At 38.7% G+C, this 20,843-nt stretch overlaps 1 protein-coding gene across 1 annotated transcript; it reads left to right on the plus strand.

The window, feature by feature from the left end:
- The first annotated feature begins 2,260 nt into the window (after window positions 1-2,260).
- On the plus strand, window positions 2,261-20,579 carry cysltr3 (cysteinyl leukotriene receptor 3). The gene is made up of 5 exons (XM_031754791.2): window positions 2,261-2,376; window positions 9,612-9,795; window positions 14,089-14,256; window positions 14,600-14,767; window positions 17,888-20,579. Exons 1-5 carry the CDS (start codon window positions 2,370-2,372, stop codon window positions 18,402-18,404), a joined length of 1,044 nt encoding a protein of 347 aa, XP_031610651.1. The 5' UTR covers window positions 2,261-2,369; the 3' UTR covers window positions 18,405-20,579.
- Window positions 20,580-20,843: the final 264 nt, after the last annotated feature.

A 20,843-nucleotide genomic window follows, 5' to 3' on the forward strand; every position in this document is an offset into this window, starting at 1 on the left:
GGGACCAATGACAGGAAGGTAAAAAGATAAGATTACAGCCAAACATTCAAGTGCTTGATGATAGTTTGGAAAAGTTATGAATAGTGTGAGTCCTGAGCCACGCCTCATGTCTTTATATTTTGTGGAAAATGAGAAATAAAAGCAGTGACGGAAACGTGTCTAAACATTAATGAAAATACAGCATAAAAGGCAAAACCAGAGTCAGGTTACGAGTCCATATTTGGTGTGCCCACCTTTGTTTTACAGCACAGCCTGAACTCTCTTAATCAGATCTCTTGTAATTTCTTTAAATCGTCTTTAGGAATCGTTGTTTTGATAGTTTAGTTTGTTTTTGCTTCTTGTTCTGTTCTCTGTGAAGATGATCCCACACTGCTTCAATAAAGCTGAGGTCCGGGTTCTGGGGAGGCCAGTCCATGACTATTAGTGTCCAGGTATTTTATTGCATTGTATGTTTAGGTTCATGGTCATGCTGAAAAATAAAGCTGTTTCTTTGCAGATGGTATTACATGGTGGCTCAAACAACGACCTCATGTTTATTCATTTATAATTCTATCCATTTTAACACGGCCTCCAACCCCTCTGGCTAAAATGCAACCATGCAAACCATGACGGGCCTCTACCATGTTTTACTTGTGTAGTTTGGCATGCCTCAGCCTTTTCCTTGACAACTTCTTGACAGACATTTTTCTACTGAGACCATTTCTGATGAGGCTTCAGTATACAGTCAGGTCCTGTGTCAGCTGTTTGCTGGATTTTTGCCTACTTCCTTATAACATGACTTTCAGACACTCCTCAGCACTGGTTCATCGCTTGTGTTCGGAGCTGTTTTTATGCTTTAATGATTCATGGGACTGGATTCTAGGATTTAAGGACCGGACAGGAAATGAATCAAAAAGCAGCCAATGTAAAAAACAAACAAACAACGCTATTGCTCAGAATAAAGGCAAGAAGGAAATTTGCAAGAAAGCTTCCAAAGAGATTCCAGGGTATGTTGAAGAATAAAACACTGACATCGTAGCTTCTTATAACTGTACAAACTCTCGTTTTGCCTTACAAGCTGTATTTCCACATTTCAATGAGTCAATGCACTGTTTTTTTCTATTTTCCCAATGTAATATTTAAAACATGAGGGGAGGTTCGAGACTTTGAGGCATCTCTGTAATTAGACAAAACGTTCTCCTGTCCGTTTTCTTTTTCTCACTTACTTTTCCATCACTTTGTAAGCACTCATCCCAACTTTTTTTTAGAATACAAGGGAATACAAACATAACCCTAATCTAAGACAGGACAGGGAATGCAGACAGACATTAACATCATGAGGAACCAAGGGATAGAAGCAAAGATAAACTCAGAAGCACAAAGAAAAAGTATTATACTTTATACTAAAAAATAGAGACTGAACATAAATCATCACCTTAATCAAAAAGTCAAAACAAAATTCAAATTACTGAGTCAGAGGACCATGACAAAAATGTTTTTATATGTTTTGATTTACATGTTATGCAGCATGCCAATCGGCAGTGGGTAACTTACACACTTCCTCGCATGTGGTAGTCATTTCTCACGGTCAAGAAGAAGAGAGAGAGTCCACGGGCCTCATAGGAATCGTCTTTGAATGACATCGCTACTGTTAGTCAAACACATCTATAATTTTGCTGTTTGGCAAATTAGTTGGACTCAAAATACAGAAGAAAGAGGAAGATACATTATTACAATCAAAGGGACGTTTCATTTTGTAAAGTGTAACTCATGAAATACAGAAAATTCTGTATTTTTTTTAACCAAATTAGAAGAAATAATTTTTTTCTACCAATTTACATATATTTGGTATTCATTCAGGTGTTGGGTTTTTTGTTTTCGGGCGAAATATCACACTGTGGATGTGGAGGTGAGGATGACTGAGTTGTGTGACGTTTTTCTCTAAGATGCCTTCAGTTACAGGTAATTTTCAGAGTGGATTTCTGGTTAATCCTTCACTCGGTCATGTAAACAGTTTGGTGCTTTCCCCTAACTAAAATGCATTTCCACTTTTAGAATTGGATTTCAGTTTAAAACTGGTATGCAGACCTACTCAGGTGGGGAGCTGTAAAGAGGAAGGAGCTTTAAATGTAAGTGAGTCTATATTTGTCTGCAGATTCGTAAGAAGTCAAAAAAATAAGAGGACCCGTTGACTGTGTGTTGGCTCTTTGCCCAGACTGTAAAAGCGTGTGTGTGTGTGTGTGTGTGTGTAAAGCCTACTTCCAACTAAAACCGCACATGACACACCCACAAACTCAGTGACTTGGAGAGCGGTACAGTGCAGCTGTGAACACACACTACAGGACAGACGGGTAAACGGATGAGCGGCGGAGCGACGAGCCTGTGACGAGATGAGTGGTGAGTGAAAATGTTCAGTTAATTAATGGAGAAAATAAAAAGCTGGAAGCAGTGAAGGGTTAAAAAAAACTCTTTACCTAACAGGCTCAGATTGTGCTCTCCTCCACAGCCTTACATGGACTTCGGTAGCGTTAGAAACTGACAGCTCTCTGTTCTGTTTACTGACACATCAGCTGCTGTCTTTAAACGTCTGCCTTTAATTTAAACTGGATCAGGTGGAAAGCTGTGTCATCTCTGTGGCCTAAGTTTGTATTTTATGTTTTTAAGACATTAAAGAAATGACAGAAAAATGTAAACTGGAGCTTTAAGATGTAAAAAAAAAGAAGAAGAAGGAAAATAACTGTGAAAAAAGCTTTTCTATAAGAAGAAACCTTTGAAATGTAGTAAGTCTCTGTGATTTGAAAACCTCCTTTCCCCCTGTCATTACGGTTAAACAGAGCTTAAGCTTTTGAACAATGAGTCAGTGATGCTGAAGTAGGTGAACCTGATCTGAAATCCTCAGGTGCAGCTATGTGAAACTTGATGCAACAGAGAATAAACAGGAAATAAAGCAACATCAAGCATAGAGTGCTTCCAGATGGGCTCTTTCATAACATTGAAAAAGTTGCATCCTGGATCCATTAGAGGGGTCGTAAAGGTGGACAAGGTTTAAAAAAGCCCTTTATAATCTAAAAAATTAACTCAGCACCTACACACAGAATGATGTAAATGATAACAAAGCAAGCAGAAGAGCCAAATGACTTCAGGGAGATGCTAAATAACCTGAAGGAGGCACAAAATGACCACATGAAATACTACATCGAGGTTTTAGGTGACTGCAAACTCAAAGTGACGACAGTGAGAAACTCAACAGGTTGAAAGCAGCCAGGAGACAATAAAATCATAACATGGCAGGATCACAGAGCCCTGCTTTTAATCACAAATCACTGCCTTTTTAATTATTAAATAAGGTTTGCTAAAAAGGATAAAAACACACTATAAAAATATAACTAAACAAGACGCAATAAAACATGTTTGCCTAAAAACGTCTTCATTATTAAACAGGTTGTAATGAAAATATTTACTCCACTGCTCTCCAACCTGGTTGTGAAAACAAGTCTGGGTGTATGGGAACCTGTGGGTGCGGTCGAATATTCAGTGTTGCTTGGGAAGTTTCCCAGCTAAGACAAGTGGCCTGTTATTAGTTGGGTGGCAGCCATAATGAGACCTGTTTGAATTGTCCCAATACCACAGAAAGGTGCTTCTGTGCTTATGTCGTCCTTCAGCAGAGGAAACTGCTTCATCCTTTTTGACGGAACAGGAGGCAACTGCATCCTATGATTCATAGCTATGCACCATTTTTTTTAAATGATTGTGTGTATATTAATAATAAGTTTATGTCTGACTTTGTGCCGTAACCTGCAGATCAATCTAGAATTTTTGACAACACCTGAAAATCATGAAGAATGTAGATGAAATGAAAAATGAGTGAATGAATGAAAAAAAGAATTAAAGTTGATTCATGTTTACTTCAGGTAAGCTGGGATAAGTGATGGATGGTAAGAATTTTTCATCAGTCAAAAAACCTCAAACAAAGAGCAACAAAAAATGAATTATTTCATAGGTTATTTGTTTCTTTGTTTCTAAAACTCCAGCCTTTATAATGAACTGATCATTTTCATTGGTTTTACTCATTTATATAACCCAATTAAAACAGCTGGGGTGAAGTATGATGAACATTTCGTAGTCCATTTTCTGGACATTGTAGTTTTAACACCATTAAATTGTTAAGGAGAGTATCACCAGAGGAGCGAGGTCAAAATGCTAAGCTAAAGAGTCCAGAAACAATAAATGGGTGCCACTGCACCAAATCACAACAACAGTTATGAGCCCCTATTAGCAAGCACTGTGTTGACAGTGGAAAGGAAAAACGCCTTTGGAGGAAGAAGCCTCCAGTAGAACCAGGCTCAGGAGGAACGGCCATCGGCTGCGACCATTTGGGGGAGAGGGGAGGAAGACAGGATAAAAGACATGCTGTGGAAAAGAGCTGGAGATTAATTATAAGTAATAATTACATGTAGACAGGTATAAATACACAGTGAGTGAAAAAGAAACACTGATTGTATCATACAAAGTCCCACAGTGGGTGAGCGAAGTGCTCTAATAGGGTGATATGGTACTACAAGGTCATTAAGATAAGATGGGGCCTGATTATTTAAGACCTTGTATGTGAGGAGCAGGATTTTGAATTCAATTCTGGATTTAACAGGAAGCCAATGAAGGGAAGCCAAAACAGGAGAAATATGCTCTCTCTTTCTAGTCCCTGTCAGGACTCTTGCTGCAGCATTTTGGATTAGCTGAAGGCTTTTCAGCGAGTTTTTAGGACATCCTGATAATAAAGAATTACAGTAGTCCAGCCTGGAAGTAATAAATGCATGAACTAGTTTTCAGCGTCACTCTGAGATATATTCCCAAAAAGTGTGTCAGTGGTGCTAGTGTCATTATATATAAATTATATAAAAATGTACTCTTTATAAGGTTGGAGAGACGTGCAGTCAGCTGGGACTGGAGAAATAACTTGGATGAGGCAAAGCATTTCTCCCACTGAAAAACCTACATCCAGATGAACAAAATCTCTTTACCTGTATGATTGAGCATGCATCAAGGCATCTGAGACAGGATGTTTCTAATTTTAGAGACACAAGAAAGCAGTCATCCATATCTGTTTAAAACCAGTTAAGCCCCAAATGGCTTGCGGAGCTTCCTGCTTGAAAATGACATGCACAAAATGAATAGAGTATTTCTCTACAATAACAATATTTTCATGCCAAACAGTCTTGGCATAAAAATAAAGCTCAGCAGAAACTTCTGGCACAACTTCACCTACTTCCAAGTTGGATGGGGAGGATGAAAGAATTCATAATGCTGGAACTCCAGCAACACTGAAGGGAAGATGAACAACTTTAATAATTGACCAACGCGTTTCGGCTTGTGGCCTTCATCAGGGTCATAGTAAAACACTGTAGAAAATTGCTTAAAATTAACTTGTATTTGTAGTTGTTCATCTTCCCTTAAGTGTTGCTGGAGTTCCTGCATTATAAAAAATAAAGCTAACACTTGTGAAATTTCATCAGAGATGCAAATATTAAGATGAGATAAAATTTTACTTTGTTACTGAAGTTAGAACACAGAAAAAGTAGATTTTTTCTTCAGCTAAATTTTTTTTAGCATATAATATTACATTATTAGTACATTAATATTTAAAATATGCTTTAGTTCACACTTTAATCAAGGAATTCAATAATCAACATATAAACATAATCTGTGCAAAGATTTATGCTAACAGAAAGTTAGCGGCCATCCAGGTCTTTATGTCTTTAAGACATTCCTGCAGTTTAACTAATTGGTGTGTGTTACCTGGCTTCATGGATAGATAGAGCTGCGTGTCATCTGCATAGCAGTGAAAATTTATGCTATGTCTTCTAATGATGCTGCCTAAGGGAAGCATGTATAATGTAAACAGAACTGGTCCTAGTACTGAACCCTGTGGAACACCATAATTGACCTTAGTGTGTGAAGAGGACTCTCCATTTACATGTACAAATTGGAGTCTATTAGATAGATATGATACAAACCACTGCAGTACAGTACCTGTAATACCTACAGCATGTTCTAATCGCTCTAATAGGATATTATGATCAACAGTATCAAACGCAGCACTAAGGTCTGGCAGGACAAGCACAGAGATGAGTCCACTGTCAGAGGCCATAAGAAGATCATTTGTAACCTTCACTAAAGCTGTTTCTGTGCTGTGCTGAGCTCTGAAACCTGACTGAAACTCTTCAAATAAGCCATTCCTCTGCAGATGATCAGTTAGCTGTTTGACAACTACTCTTATTTTTCTCAGATAGTTTGATCATAGTGTGGCTTATTGTGTATATTTGGTGCATGTGCTGCTGTGTCATAATGACCAGAGCAATCCTTATCATACACAGAAGGAGCTACGCCTTTAGCCCTAATGTTTCCTCTGTTGAGATTATCATCAGATACAGAATGACCACACAACAAAATCATCTGTCTGTATGTCACGAGTGGGAGCAGTTGCAGAGCTTTAGTAGCAGAGATAATTTTACTGTTGTTTTTTGTTGTTGTTGTTTTTGTTTTTTAGCAGAGTGCAAATGAAAGCAGCTGTGGGACCTTCTATCTGTAGCCAGTCACTGTGGGCCAAATGCAGTAAACTATTTTCCAAAGAGTCAAAGGTCGCAGCAGCCAGGCCGAGCGGTGCTCCAGTATTTGTGATTCAGTGGAATAAATATATATGGAAAGATCAAAAGTTAACAATGTTCAGAGTTTGATGCTGAGAAGAGGAAAAGAGTCAGAGGACAAACTGTTTCATTGTTAAGGTGCTAAATGATGCTGAAGTAATGGAAACTAAAGTGTATGTAAATTATAGATATTTCACAGAGAACAGAGTGAGTGGGAAACACCAACGCTTACTTTAGCTGAGGGATTTTTTATTCAAACCAATGCTATGCGCATGCTTTGGAAAGGATTGCTGGCTTTTAATCTTTATTATAAATGTGTCAGATCTTTCAGAGCTTTTAAATCTACAAACGTTTCGCCTGAGGTCTCTACATTGGTCTTAATTTCTTCTCATTCATTCTCGTTTTTAACATCAAAACACTTGATTGGAAATATTAATCTTTTTAAAGACTTTCTATCGACTCTCATCCATTTTCAGCCCCAAAACACAAAACCACTCATTTTCATTCACCATAACCTCTCAGCACCGAAACTATCAGTGAAATTTCTTTATATGAGATCGCTGCATCAGTTTTGAGGTATAGCATCTCAACCTTTCTGAAACTGTGTTTAGCATGTGGCTAAAGGGCAACTGTTGGGTTTGATTTTTATTTGGGATTAATAAAATCTTTAGTTTTTTACTGATAGAATAATTACTTAGAAAGCTGCAGACATATCAGTATAAAAGAATTTGTGGGGGCAGCTGGAGACACGATAACTGGCGCCTGATAACGGTCATGGCCACCTCTTAGCTCAGTACCTGCAAAACAAGCAGTTTTAACTGATTAGATGGATGCACATTCTCATATATATCTGTGTGAACTGACAGGGGGGTTACCCTCTCTTGGAAAGACTGACTGCAGCTAACTGTTTTACAGCCTGTGGTTTTCTGAACAAAATAGATCCATGTGCATGATAATAATCATTCAGTGCTTGCTTTAATAAATGATAATTCAGGAAAGACATTTTTTACCGTCAATTCCTCAAGGTCGTTAAAGAAAGATGTTAACACAACCCTAACCCTATCTGCTACTTTCATTTTTAAAAAAAAGCATAACTCAAACTGTTGTTGTTCATCTTTTTATATATATTGTCAAAGCTGCTGGCTTTTACTCTAAAAGCATATTAAAGTTTGATCCACCAAGACACAGGTCTGTCTTAGCCAACTAGAGCTATTCTGTTTTGTCCAAACCTAAAAAGAGATTAACGGGTTATTTTTTAGTGGGCATTTTAGGCTGTCTTGCACAGTCACCCCTGCATGTGTAAGTCAGCTATTCTCCACCTCAACATATATTAGTCTGCAACATTCTTCTTTTCCATTGGTATTTACTTGAATGTAGTCATTGAGCACAGTCTGGTCGTTAAAGTGCTGCTTGTTTCTGTTTTTGTGGACACACCTTAAAAGGCTGGTGTAAATGCAGTGCAAAATGCAAAGGTTATATTGTGGTGCCACCCACCGCTGCAGCCTCCTAATGCCGACTTTTTGGGGGTTTGGGGAGTTTTGGGGGGGTTGACAGCCAATACTGCCGTGGGTAGCTGTTATCTGCAGACCCTGTAGGGAAACGCTCTGGAAAACCTTCAGCTTTTTTACTTTTCATGAGAGAGGTTTTATTATAAACTCCATAACGTGTTTCAGCTCTATAAGGATACAAAGTCACACATTCACCCCATTATAAGCAGATCTCTGCCAAACTTTGAGATAAATTTAAAAGGATAAAATATAATCGTTTATGCCGCCTCCTCACAAACAGTGGATTTCATAAGCTATTTAAGTCCATTTTGCATTCAACAATTTACATTTCATGAGATAAGCATCCAGCTGGACAGCCTGAATTCAAATATAGAGTGCAGGAACAAACAGCGCTTTTCTCACCTGCTGGACCTATTAATAAAAGCAGCTTTATTTAAAACAGGCTGGCTGTTTTGGTTTTGTATGCCTTAGATGCACAAGAGTGAACAGTTTCCTGGTTGTGCCTTTTTTGTTTAGGCTCATTCAGACATCTCAGCTCTTATCACAAAATTATCTTCAGTTGATTGGCATCTGCAGTCTGACCTAAAGTTCACCCATGTGCTTTAGCTCTGCGATAACAGCTGCACGAGGAGGAAATAAAGCAGTATTTTCCTTTCAGCTGAATTTTAATAGAAGCAAACATTAGACTAAAAAGTCCCTCTTCTATGACCTGGAACTTAAAGGTGAAAGAAATGCATAATGTCCCCATCAACAAAGTGTTCCTAACTCCAGCATGGACAGTATTTAACTAATTGTTTCTATTAACCAAAGCTTTTGCTCTGAGGGCTGCTGACTAAAAGCAAACCAAATATTGTTTCTGTTCATTTAGAGAGCCACTAAATATTTATCCTGCATAAAAGGTGACTGTACGTAAGCCACCGGCTTCTGAAGTTTTGGAGCCTTATTATTAGCATTTTGCCACAACAATATTAGTGTTGTGAAGCTGGATTTGAACCTATTTCGATAAGATATTACATACCAGCTAAAACTAGCTTGGTTAGCTAAAAATGGGTATTCCAGTATTTAGCCACATCCTGTCCATTACAATCAAACTTGACAACAATACTAATTTAAATAGCGTTTCTAAAGAAAAAAGAACCACTTTATTCAGTTCTACAATCTTTTAAAGACACTTAACTGGGCCCGAGCCATGCTGAGCTTTTCCCTGTTATTTTAATACACTAATGGTATGTATAACATCTCTGATTCATTTTGTATTAAATGGTGCGTTAAAAATTAAATTCTATTGAGATTACAGATGATTGTAATCAAAAGTGTTCATAACATTCACATTTCTGACACAAAAAATCATCTTCTGCTCCATCAATTAGAAATTCTGAATGGGACCAGTCACCCTATAAAATGTGTCTCAGTTTTAATTATTTGCATGACTCAAGAAATCAGCTAAATAGATCCTGTGAAAATATTTTGTGTGTTTCACCAGCACAACTGATGAACATGACTGTTGCCACGAACAACAACACTACGAAGTCCCACTTGCAATGTTTCCACAAAGATGATGCCTTCAAGTACAGCGCGTACAGATACACGTATCTGCTCGTGTTCCCTGTGGCGCTTATCTGCAACATCGGGGCGCTGGCAGTGTTCTTCAGGCAGAGCAGCCGCAGGTCAGGACATGCAAACACAGAAACATGTACCTCTTTTTTCTTGGCTCTATGCAGTGACTTATATTCTGTTTACTTTATTCATATATGTTTTATTGTATTTCATATAGATAGATAGATAGATAGATAGACATATCAATATACATATATATATTACATAATTGTTACTATGGAAACCCACAAACACACATTAAGTTTCCCCTATTCTCATTGTTTACCATTACAATAAGCAATTAGCAAACAAAAGCATGTCTCTATCTCCTGAGCACTCTGAGATTACTGTAATTTGTTCTCATTATATAAAACTACTATGGTGATACGGGCCATCTGGAAGGCAGTAAAAAAAGCATACATGTAGGGGGAGCTCATACTAGGGAGGGCAACAAGGACGCAACAAAAAATAGATGCAAATTGAGGCTCTAATAGACACAGAAGGTAAACAGGGAAAGGACAGCTAGGTGGAGAGGTGGATAGGACCATCGTCTCAAAGCAGAAGGCCAGGATTTGAATCTAGTGTGGGGCTTTTCTGTGTGGAGATGGCACGTTTTCTATCTGGTATCTTCCCCAGTCCAATTGCATGCATGGGGTTAGTTTAACTGGGTATTGTAAACTGGCTATGGATGTGAATGGCTGTCTGTCTCTGTGTCTTAGCTCTGCAGTAGGTGACAACCTGTCCAGGCTGTAACAGGTCTGATGCACTATGACAGCTGGGATAGGCTCCAGCTCAACCACAACCCTTAGTCTGACAAGTGGAAGAAAATGGATGAATGAGTAATCAGGGACAGTGACAATACCAAGTTGACAGTTGAAACTAAGACATTAACAAAAGAAGTAAAAGTAATAAGCCCCAAAAGACAAATACCTCTAAGAAAATTTAAAAAGAAAATCAACATAAAGAGGATCATTACAAAGATGAAGACTTCCAATGAGATCCAAGAACACATTAAGGAGGTTACACTAACTGGTAGTCTTAACACTAAAGAAAACCACGCTGTAGCAGAACCAGTTCTTGTTAGAAAAGTAGCAATGACTAATAGTCTGGACCATAAACAGAAACTAGAAATGATAAGTGCAACCATAATACGTTTACTATAATTACAGAATTCGAAGAAACATGAAATATAAACTTAGAAGTTCCCACAGAAAACTCAAAATAACCCAACAGATCCCCACAGGCTGCGACACTTTGACTTACAGCCATCGTCAAAGCGTTGTTTCAAAGGAGGTAAACAAGATTCAAAGGGGTCTTCTTCACTGACATCCATCCAACTCGAGTCTTCATATTCAAAACACACAAACATGTGTCTGTAACTGTGAGATCTAAGCATTGGCTGTAATCCGCTGAGGTTATTGTTGCTGTTTATCATTAAAAGAAGTAAATATTTCTCTTATCTGCACTTTTGCTCTTGAGTTCAACTTTTCTTCACCCAGCAACATCAGAAAACTCAAGCACGTTTATCTTTGAGGCCTTCAGTGACTTTCATCAACTGCTAAAATTTTAAAACATGAGAATTTTACTGTTTAGTATTAAAATATTTGGTGTTTATTCAGAGCAGAGTAGTAGTGAGGTCTGATATTGGCATCGGGAGACGGTTGCAGTTCCAGCCAATCCCAGAGGAGCACTTTTGTGTCATACAGTGAACCATTGCCTAAAAACCCCAAGAATGTGAACCAAAAAGACGTCCTTTTTATCTACTGATTCATTTCAGGAGCATGAAGTTATTTTTCCTCGATGTTGGTGGAGGACTTTCTGTTTACTCCTGCTGCTGTTTAACTGATGGGCTTTCATTTTTTTTATGGATGTGGAAGAATGTCGCTGAACTTTCACGGCTTGATGGTATGCGGGTGGTTCTTTGTCTCGTACTGCTCAGCAGTGCGTTGAAGAAAAACACGTTTTTTGTCGACAGGTTTATTCCTACTTCAGAGTACTGAAATATTTCACACAACAACTTTCGCTTTTAAAACAAAGATACACCAGTAATAAAGTAAGCTTAAACCTGTAGTTCCTGTTTCATTACATCAGAATTCCAAGTGCAGAAAACAAACGGGTGGCTTTAATAACAACGTCATACTGGAACTGGCATTTTTCCATTTTTTTATGGGCAAACATGATGAGTTTGTTTTTCTAGCTCGCATCAGGTTTACTGTAAGGTAACCAACCTGCTGCTCTTCCTCTAACAACTCGCTGCATGTGCTCCTTCTTGTTTTTCACATCCCTCAATTTCTCATGCAGACCCTCTCTCGACAAAGGGTCCAAGCAAGACAGATATTTACATATTTTCATATTGTATTGTTACAGCCCTGCTCACAAGCTGTAGCAAGTGGAGACACCTTCTTTATTTGAAAATAATTAATCATTTAGATTTAAAACAAAAAAGCAGATGGCGGAGAGCAAGAAGTGTTGCCTTCATCCACACTTGATATATTTTGTAGACAGTTAACAATTAAACCCAGGCAACACCCAGGGAAACTTGCACCGCCACTGCATGACCGACTCCTAAAGCAGAGCTGTGCATGCTAGTGTAACAGAGAAACACCAATAAGTTCCTATAAATACTTCATCATAAAATAAAATAATGAATGAAATGAACAAACGAAGCCCATATGTTGCAATGCTGCAATACTTCATCGGTAACATCACTGCGTTACCTCATGTTGGACCTTGATAGACTTTTATTGAATCCTTGTGTGGCGTTCAGGTCTGTTGGACCTGTTTTCATTGTTTATCAAAAGAAAAGTATCCAATTATTTATTATTTGAAACTCTGATTTCTTTCTTTTGAATTATTTCTTACATAAATAACACATTCATGTTATACATTAGGTGTTTGGGTCTTTGTGTGTATGTGTGCTGTCTTTCTACTCCAGCCTTTCCTACACAAAGTTGCAGTGTTGTTACATTTCCTTGCATTACATTTATTGCTCCCACATCCATACGTATTTCTTCTGGTACACAACAGACAAGAATTGCCTGTGTGGTTGTCCAAGGGCGTAATTTCCAGGGGGGTTAGGGGGGTTATGACCCCCACCCCCCCAGTAATCAGACCCAACCAATATAACCCCCCCCAATAAGATTATGAATTATCTTGCATAAATAGGCTGTTGATTTTCTTTACTCATTTCAGGTATTACCAGCAAAATAGTTGCATGTTTAATCATCTGGGAATTTACCCAGATTTATTTATTCATACAGAGATCTTGCCCGGGGGGTCAAGATCTCTGTATAAATGTTCAGCACAAAGTTACGCCAATGTAGTTGTGTGTAGCTCAAGATGGTGTAAAGATTCCCCGCTCAGAGCACCTCTGTGCTTTGAGATAAGAGGGAAGATGATGAAGAGCTTCAGAGCATGATCTTTTGACTTCAACAGAAAAGATCTTAATCTCTAATAAATTAAAGAATTATTAATATCTAACAGTCTGTGATTGGGCTTCCCTGACACGTGTCAGCGTGCATGCTGTACTGAAGGCCGACCTCATACGACTCCGTGAAACGTCTGTTTACTCTTTGTTCATTTTGTGCTCGTGGGGTTAATTTGCTTATCAAATTGCATACAAATTAGGGGCAATATTATGGCTACCAACTTGTTTATGCACCATGCAAACTTGATCTCATGATAAGATCCAAACTTGGGATAACCGTCATGCTCTGTAATTATGTGCAGGTGCGTTCACAATAAAAGTTTTATGTAGTTAACAGTGACCTCCATGCAGCCTTGCTGTGCCTGTGACTGACACCTGACACATGTGAGTGATGAAGCCTGCCCACATAAAGGTCATTATGCAATGTGTGAAACTTGCAAAGTCACAATAAACACAAAGATATCAGTAACATGTGACAGAAGGACAGCAGCAAGAGTCAAAGGGAAGGTTCATGAGATGGTAATGACCTACTGTCAGGGTTGGTTTGGAGACAGCGGCACTGACAGACAGAAAGGAGGTAGCAAAGCGGAAGATGTTCAGATCTTCGTTGGAAGAGAGCAGGATGGACAAGATTGGAAATAATGCATCAGACAGACAGCTGATTTACTCATTTCCCCTTAGAGAGCCCCTCTCATATTCTCTGTTAATCTACTGGCCTACAAAGCTGTGAGGTAACACAAGCCTAATTGCCTAAAACTGAACCTCTTATTAAAATCCACATTCGGTTGCTCTTTAGCTGTAAGTGCTTCAAAAATTAAAAGATTTCAGTTGGATTTTTATGTCAGAGAGGTGAAAATGTCAAAAAACAAAACAAAAAATGACTTTTTTTTTTCTTTAAGAGACTTTAAATCATCCATCTTTATCCTTGTCCCCTCAGGAGGTCGGCCTCCTGTGTGATCATGATGAACCTCGCCATATCAGACGGCAGCTTCTCCCTGACCCTCCCGCTGCGATTGGCTTATTACTTTAATGAAGGGAAGTGGTTCTTCCCAGACTGGGTGTGCCGACTGTGCGTCTTTGGCTTCTACGTCAACCTGTACACCAGGTAATGCACATTCACCGATCATCACATCCCTTTAGGGAGCATAATTAAGTTTATTTGTAGTCCCCTAAAATATGTGTGAAATCATTATGTTCAGAATATGAGTATATATGAAAGTAATAAAGTATAATAAAAGTAAAAAACAATCATTTAGTGACATCAAACAAACAAACAAAAAGCAAGTATTGGAAGTAAGCATTTGCATTATCAGGACGTTACGTCCTCAAACAGAAGATGTCCATGTGTAAGACCTCGCATCACCAGATATACCAGTAGACAAACACACACACACACACTTAAAACAAACGACGGACATTTATTAAAATAACCCTCTTCCGTCCATCAGCATCCTCTTCCTCACTCTGCTGAGCGTGCTGCGCTGGTTGGCTGTTGCTAAGCCGCTCCGTCACCGCTCTTTAGCTACGCCTGCTCGAACCTTATGGATCTGCCTGGGAGTCTGGGTGTTTGTGGGCGGATCCTCTGTGCCCTTCCTGTCCAATGGGGTTGTACATAGGTGAGACATCCTGCAACATGTTTTGTTTGTTTTCTTTTTTACGAATACTTTATTTCATGATAATATCTATAAATTGTTTTTTATATTCTTTTTTTTTTAATTGGATTTTTAAAAAAATATTTAGTGAAGGTTCATTTCAAATTCCTGGATTTGATATTATGACTTTTTTTAATTTTACATATGTAGATCCACACAGCTGAAATGGTTTGATTTTTAGGTTTTAGATTAAGGGCTCAGGGCTGAAAAATGTTTATTGTGATAAAGCCAGTTGAAGGTGTTTTCCCTTTTTTGCATGCCGTGGTTCATTGGATTCACTGGACGTTTTGGAGAGATATAAAAAGTTGCGTCCATGTGGTTTTATCCTTGATTTGGCTGTAATGCTTTCGCACAAACTCAGGATGAACCTTGTTGGAGCGTAATCAAATTAGCTGCTGACTGATCCGTGCTTCCTGCTTTGTCTCGTGTTTTGTCAATGACAAAATTAACTCACTGTTGAACAAGTTGTACAAGGTCTGAAAACCTTTCCCTGACAAATGAAACCCCCCCAGGTGTTTTCATTTGTTACAGTTCTCTCTCACATGTGAAATGAGTAAGAGAGCAGATTTAAGCACATCCCAAGGCCTTAAAACCATTAAACTGGTTTCCGTGTGGTTTATTAGTCAGCATTGTGTCTTGTGTTTGGATTTCCAGTTAAATTAACAGTGATTTCACGCCTGCGATCAGTTTGTGTATACTTATCATGATAAATTTCACCTGATATCGTCACGGTTACTGGAAGAACTTAAACAAACAAGGAGGCAATGTTTAGCATTAACAACAGTACAGCAAACCTTCCTCACATATTTTCCAACTGAAAAAAACAACATTGTCATTAGTTACTATCTCTCCTCTGCACAGCCTTTTCATAGACTCTGTGGAATAGACAGACTAAGCTTTGCTATCTGAAAAGCGCTGAAAATACAGACGTGTCTTAAATTGCCTGCATTGTGCTGTCTGATAGCATCAGAGTCTCAGAGCAAAAGAGCCTCACTCCATCTTCTTTTTATCATATGAATATAAATAAATACAGATTCTTTTTGGATCATTAATCACATAAAACTGCTTTAGTAGAGTCCTAAAATATAAGTGTATAACTGGAAATGAACTAAATCGGCCCACTTTCCCTGACAGTGGTCTTTGTAAAATTGGTCTGAGGAGCAGGAAATGTATGTCTTCCTGTGTACAGGAAAACTAACAACTCTGTCCTGATGTTGAGGGGAGATGATAAAAGCATCAGGGAAATGTTTCCTCTGGGAGGTGATGGTAGAACCGAGTCTGGCATGTTTAGGCCTAATCAGCAGTGTTAACGTTGGTTTTTTTTTGGCTTCATTTGTTATGGAGTGACTTCTTTTTCCACCTGAAGAAGATGCAAGATGCCCAAATAAAACAATCATCTCTTTAGATAAATGTCCCCCTTTGTTCACCAGTTCATGTCTAATGTTTCAATGGATCAAAACTGACTGAAAATCTTGCTTATCTTTAAAATATTGTGGTTTGTCATAAATTTCTAATCTGTAAAGTAAATTTGCCTTTCAAACATAATTGAAGAAAAGTATGAAGAAAAAGCACTTAAATAATTTAATTAGCATATTTACTAACTGTTGGTTCTCATCACTTGTCAGCCAGCCAGGCCATTTCCCCAATATTGGAAACCTTTTGTCATAGCACTATTTAAACAAGTGAAAATGAAATCAAAATCAAATTTTACTGTTACTGTTTCAGCGCTTGAAGTTGCCATCCTCAGTCAAGAACTAGCTAATGAGTTAGTCCTTGTTCTTCTCCAGGACAAGAGTTCCTGTGCTGTGGCGATGTGTGAATGTGTGAATGATGCTGAATTGTCCAATCAAATTCTTAAACAAGGCAGATCATTTATGGCAAGTGGTCAAGGACACATAAACCAACTCCATGCTTCCATTTTGCTGGCTTCCATGGAAGGATATATATGAACTTAATGCATAATCCAATGAAGTTTGACCACTAACAACTACACATGTTATTTATGCAAACTGCACTTATTTGTAATGTCGTAAGTCTGGAATGAATAAATTGTGTGTGATGGATGTTACGTCCTCTAAATATTTTTATGGGTTGGTGCCCTAGCATCTTCTATTGACAAGCTTCCATTGCTCTACACATAGTTTCCACTACTGAGACAGAAACACTTTTTAATATGAGACTGTAAGCATGTTTATTTCTGCTGTAAAGTTGCCATTTTAACAGGTGAGTCTATGGAGCCCCCCTACTTTTAGAGTCAGCCTCAAATAGACACCTGAGCTATGGCTTTTTTTTTTTTCAGCCACTGCACACATGGTGTCACAGCTCTAAAAAGCTAACATAAGTGTCTAAGCAGTTTAACATTAAACAGCATCACGACACCAATATGCTTATTATTTTTAATGAGCACAGTTGTAATACTTTATTTATTCAGTGTTAAGCTTCCCTGCAGGGAGGCTTTACATTCCTGAGATGAAATGCATGTTAAGGCATGCAGTTTCACACCATAGTCCAGCAGTTTGATACATGCCTGTGAAGGACTTTTAAGTTAACAGTTGAATGTTTCTGGTTCAACGGATGGTGGCTTATGTTGGAAATCTTTGTGCCAGTTTATAATTCTCTAACCATTTGTGAGGTGGTTCAGTTGGATTTCAACACATTAGATTTATCTGGTAATTCTGAAATATATATAAAAAAAAATATAGATATGCACTAATGCTTATAACACTGCACTGCCGTAGAGTGATTGAATAAATAAAGTTCAAAAAGGTGCCGGCTGGGCTGTGGGGTTTTTATTCATGCCTTTCCTCCTGTCCCCTTGATTTTATTAGGAAACAGTCTGACATCCTGCAACATGCTCAAAGAAAACATGTTCAATACTCATGCCAATGTTAAAACAAAAATAAGTATAGGTTATGGTGCTTCCATAAACCATAACATATGTCAAGCTAATCCAAATTTAATATTCTAAAAATTTAATAAAATGTCACAGAAACACAGCTGAATCTATTTAATTAATTTAATCAAACAGTTATGTAGGTCTGATGGATAAAATGTAATTTCTTTGCTTGTCTCGCTCTCTCTCAGGAACAATGCAACTCGCTGCTTTGAGCCAGAAACCCCAAAGTCCTGGTCGATTATCCTGGTGTTAAACTACGTGGCGGTGACTTTTGGTTTCCTCATACCTTTCCTCACCATCATCATCTGCTACAGCAAAATCATTCGACAGCTAACGACCGACTCGAGCCCCAGCGGAACCAACCTGGCCAGCAAGAATCGCACTCGCAACCGGAGGCGCTCGGTGCATTTGGTCAGCATGGTGACAGCGACCTTCCTGCTCTGCTTTCTGCCCTATCACCTGGTCCGCTCGCTGCACCTGCACGCCGTGTGCAACCGCTGGAACTGCAACATCTTGCTGGCCTTGCAGCGAGGGGTGGTGGTGACCCTGTGTCTGGCAGCGTCGAACAGCATGGTCAACCCGCTGCTGTATTACTACTCTACAAGGACGTTCAGGGAAAACTTGAGGGAAGCCCACTCCTCACTGCTGTCCAGCAGAGGAGGATCCATCAAATCGGCGAGCATGAAACGGAGGAACACCAGCTGAGGAGGCTGTCAAAGTGAGGCTGCTAACAAGGTTCCTCATAAAAGCTTTGAGTCAGACTTTGTTTTATCTACTCCAGTGGAAATATAGATGACATTCCCCTAAAGCGCTGACTCTTCTTTCCTAATATGGATGAAAAGCTGGTGGAACCACATGACTGAACTTTTCTCTAGGACTAAGAGTCCCTAAAGGGACAAACGGACCAAAAAGCTATCAAGAAGGACCTGAAGGACTGTGAAGAGTTGAGAATGGTTCATGAGTTTTAATGGACTCCTAAACCCTTCTCAACGGACTTTAATGGGTGCTTCTGAAGAGTTCTGGGGTTTTGAGTTCAAGGGTTACCCAAGAGTCTGAGAGGTTGTGAAGTTTCAGGAGTTGTTGAGAAATTCATATCAGATTGATAAGAATAATTCTGTTCAAATGTTGCTTTTGCCAAACTGTAAAGTACTTCTAGAAGCAAATCTTGCCACTCTTCACATTCCTCTGAGCACTTATTTCACCAGTTATTTTGAAGCAAATTCAGTTTGAATTTAAAACTGCATGTAAAGAATCACCTGTCAGATCAGGTAAAATTCAGCTTCTTTCTTTTGATTTTCCTGTCGTGTGTTTGGTATAAAAACCAGAACATGGACAAGTTGCAGAGTAAAAGCAGCCCCATTTCTTGCAGAGTAACAGCGCCCTCTTCAGGCATTAGTGAAGTGTTTGGAGAAGTTACTGAGTCCTTTTCTTAAATTAAATTATATGCAGCAGGAGACTGCAGACCATAAGAAGCAACTCTGAGCAATTTTGACTTAGGGAGAGGCAATTAGTTAGATTTTGATTTGATAATTTTCATAGGAACATTATTAGAATAAGATAACTGGCATGACTGCATTTATTTTTTCTTTGCGATATAAATTAAGCGGACCATTTTGCTTTCCCGTGGTGCATTTTTGTTGTAAGCTCAAACTCAGTCGCTGTTTAGTTCAGCTCTACAAACATCTCATCTAGGGGTCTTGAACCCACAACTATTTTGGCAACAAGTAAACTAGATTCCGGGGCGATCGTGGCTCAAGAGTTAGGAGTTCGCCTTGTAATCGGAAGGTTGCCGGTTTGAGCCCTGGCTTGGACAGTCTCGGTCGTTGTGTCTTTGGGCAAGACACTTCACCTACCGCCTAATGGTGGTGGTCAGAGGGCCCGGTGGCACCAGTGTCCGGCAGCCTCGCCTCTGTCAGTGCGCCCCAGGGTGGCTGTGGCTACAGTGTAGCTTGCCATCACCAATGTGTGACTTAGGCGCTCCCTATACAAATACAGGCCATTTAAACTCGATCAATTACGAAATTAACTTATACATTTTTCATGGAAAAAAATCGAGACGATAAACTGTAGTTTATGAAGTCCGTCACAGGCAACCAAAAGTTGGAAAATCTTTTTAATTACTGCAGCAGGTGAAATTTTAAGTTAAACACAACAAACTTAGCTTAAAAACAGGATATTATCATAGCAAGACTTGTTTGTGGCTATTTCGTGGGATTTCTTGGGTCTAGAGTTGCTTAAAAGATATTATAAAAATATATATATATAAAAATATATTGCTTAAAATATATTTTTTTGATAATGAAGGTTGCTCAGGTGAAGCAGTGGAAAGATATATAGAGAGAGAGGGTTAAAAATGCACTTTTCATAAGTTTAATGAAAATCTATGGAAGGTTTCAAACTGTGAAACAGCTTATACTGAAACACTGTTGATTATTCTTCCACCTCTGACTTCGTCTTTTTGAGGACTTTGGATATGCACTAACACTGCGCTTTGTTCCCGAGTGTGAGATATTTGTGTCCGTGTGTCATTATTGTTGAAACATATGATGCTGTTTCCAGTGAAGAGTTGTTGTTTACATGTTTATTTATTTGCAAATAAAAACTTCAGGGACATTTCACATGAAACGGAAACATCTCCGTTCCCTCCTTTCCCCCAAACTCATCTTCCTGTTTATTTTCCACAGAACAGAACTTTTTTCTTTGGATTTACTGCATTATATATTTATTTATTATTGAAGGTCAAATATGATTGTCTCATCCCTGTAGGGGTCGCAGTGGGACCCTGTGTGCACTGAGCAGCAGTGAATGATGATGTGTTTATTTGACGGAAATACACTGGCCCTGAAGTTAAACAATAAAGATAACACACAATAAAATGTGTGCTCGCTTTCAGTTTTAAGGTTTTAGATATCAGAACATAATGCAAAGTCTGTTCATCACCTCAGATGAACAAAAACACATCCATATTCCACCATGTCCTTGTTTATTTAACATGAATTAAGCCAAAGCAGCATGTGAAAACCCAAGTACATGCTTTTTGCTCATATGGGAATTGAGAAAAAAGGAGCTGCTAATCAAATGCAGTTGATTAACTGATGATCAGTAAGATGATGATCAGAAGACCACCTGCATACAATCAGAGTC

This window comes from Oreochromis aureus, linkage group 3, assembly GCF_013358895.1.
Source record: "Oreochromis aureus strain Israel breed Guangdong linkage group 3, ZZ_aureus, whole genome shotgun sequence".
NCBI classification, from domain to species: Eukaryota; Metazoa; Chordata; class Actinopteri; order Cichliformes; family Cichlidae; genus Oreochromis; species Oreochromis aureus.

Excerpts from the sequence above, each read along its gene's own strand:
- cysltr3 (XM_031754791.2), top strand. Across the intron at positions 9,796-14,088 it reads TTCAGGCAGAGCAGCCGCAG|GAGGTCGGCCTCCTGTGTGA; the intron begins GTCAGGACATGC and ends TTGTCCCCTCAG. Across the intron at positions 14,257-14,599 it reads TACGTCAACCTGTACACCAG|CATCCTCTTCCTCACTCTGC; the intron begins GTAATGCACATT and ends TCCGTCCATCAG.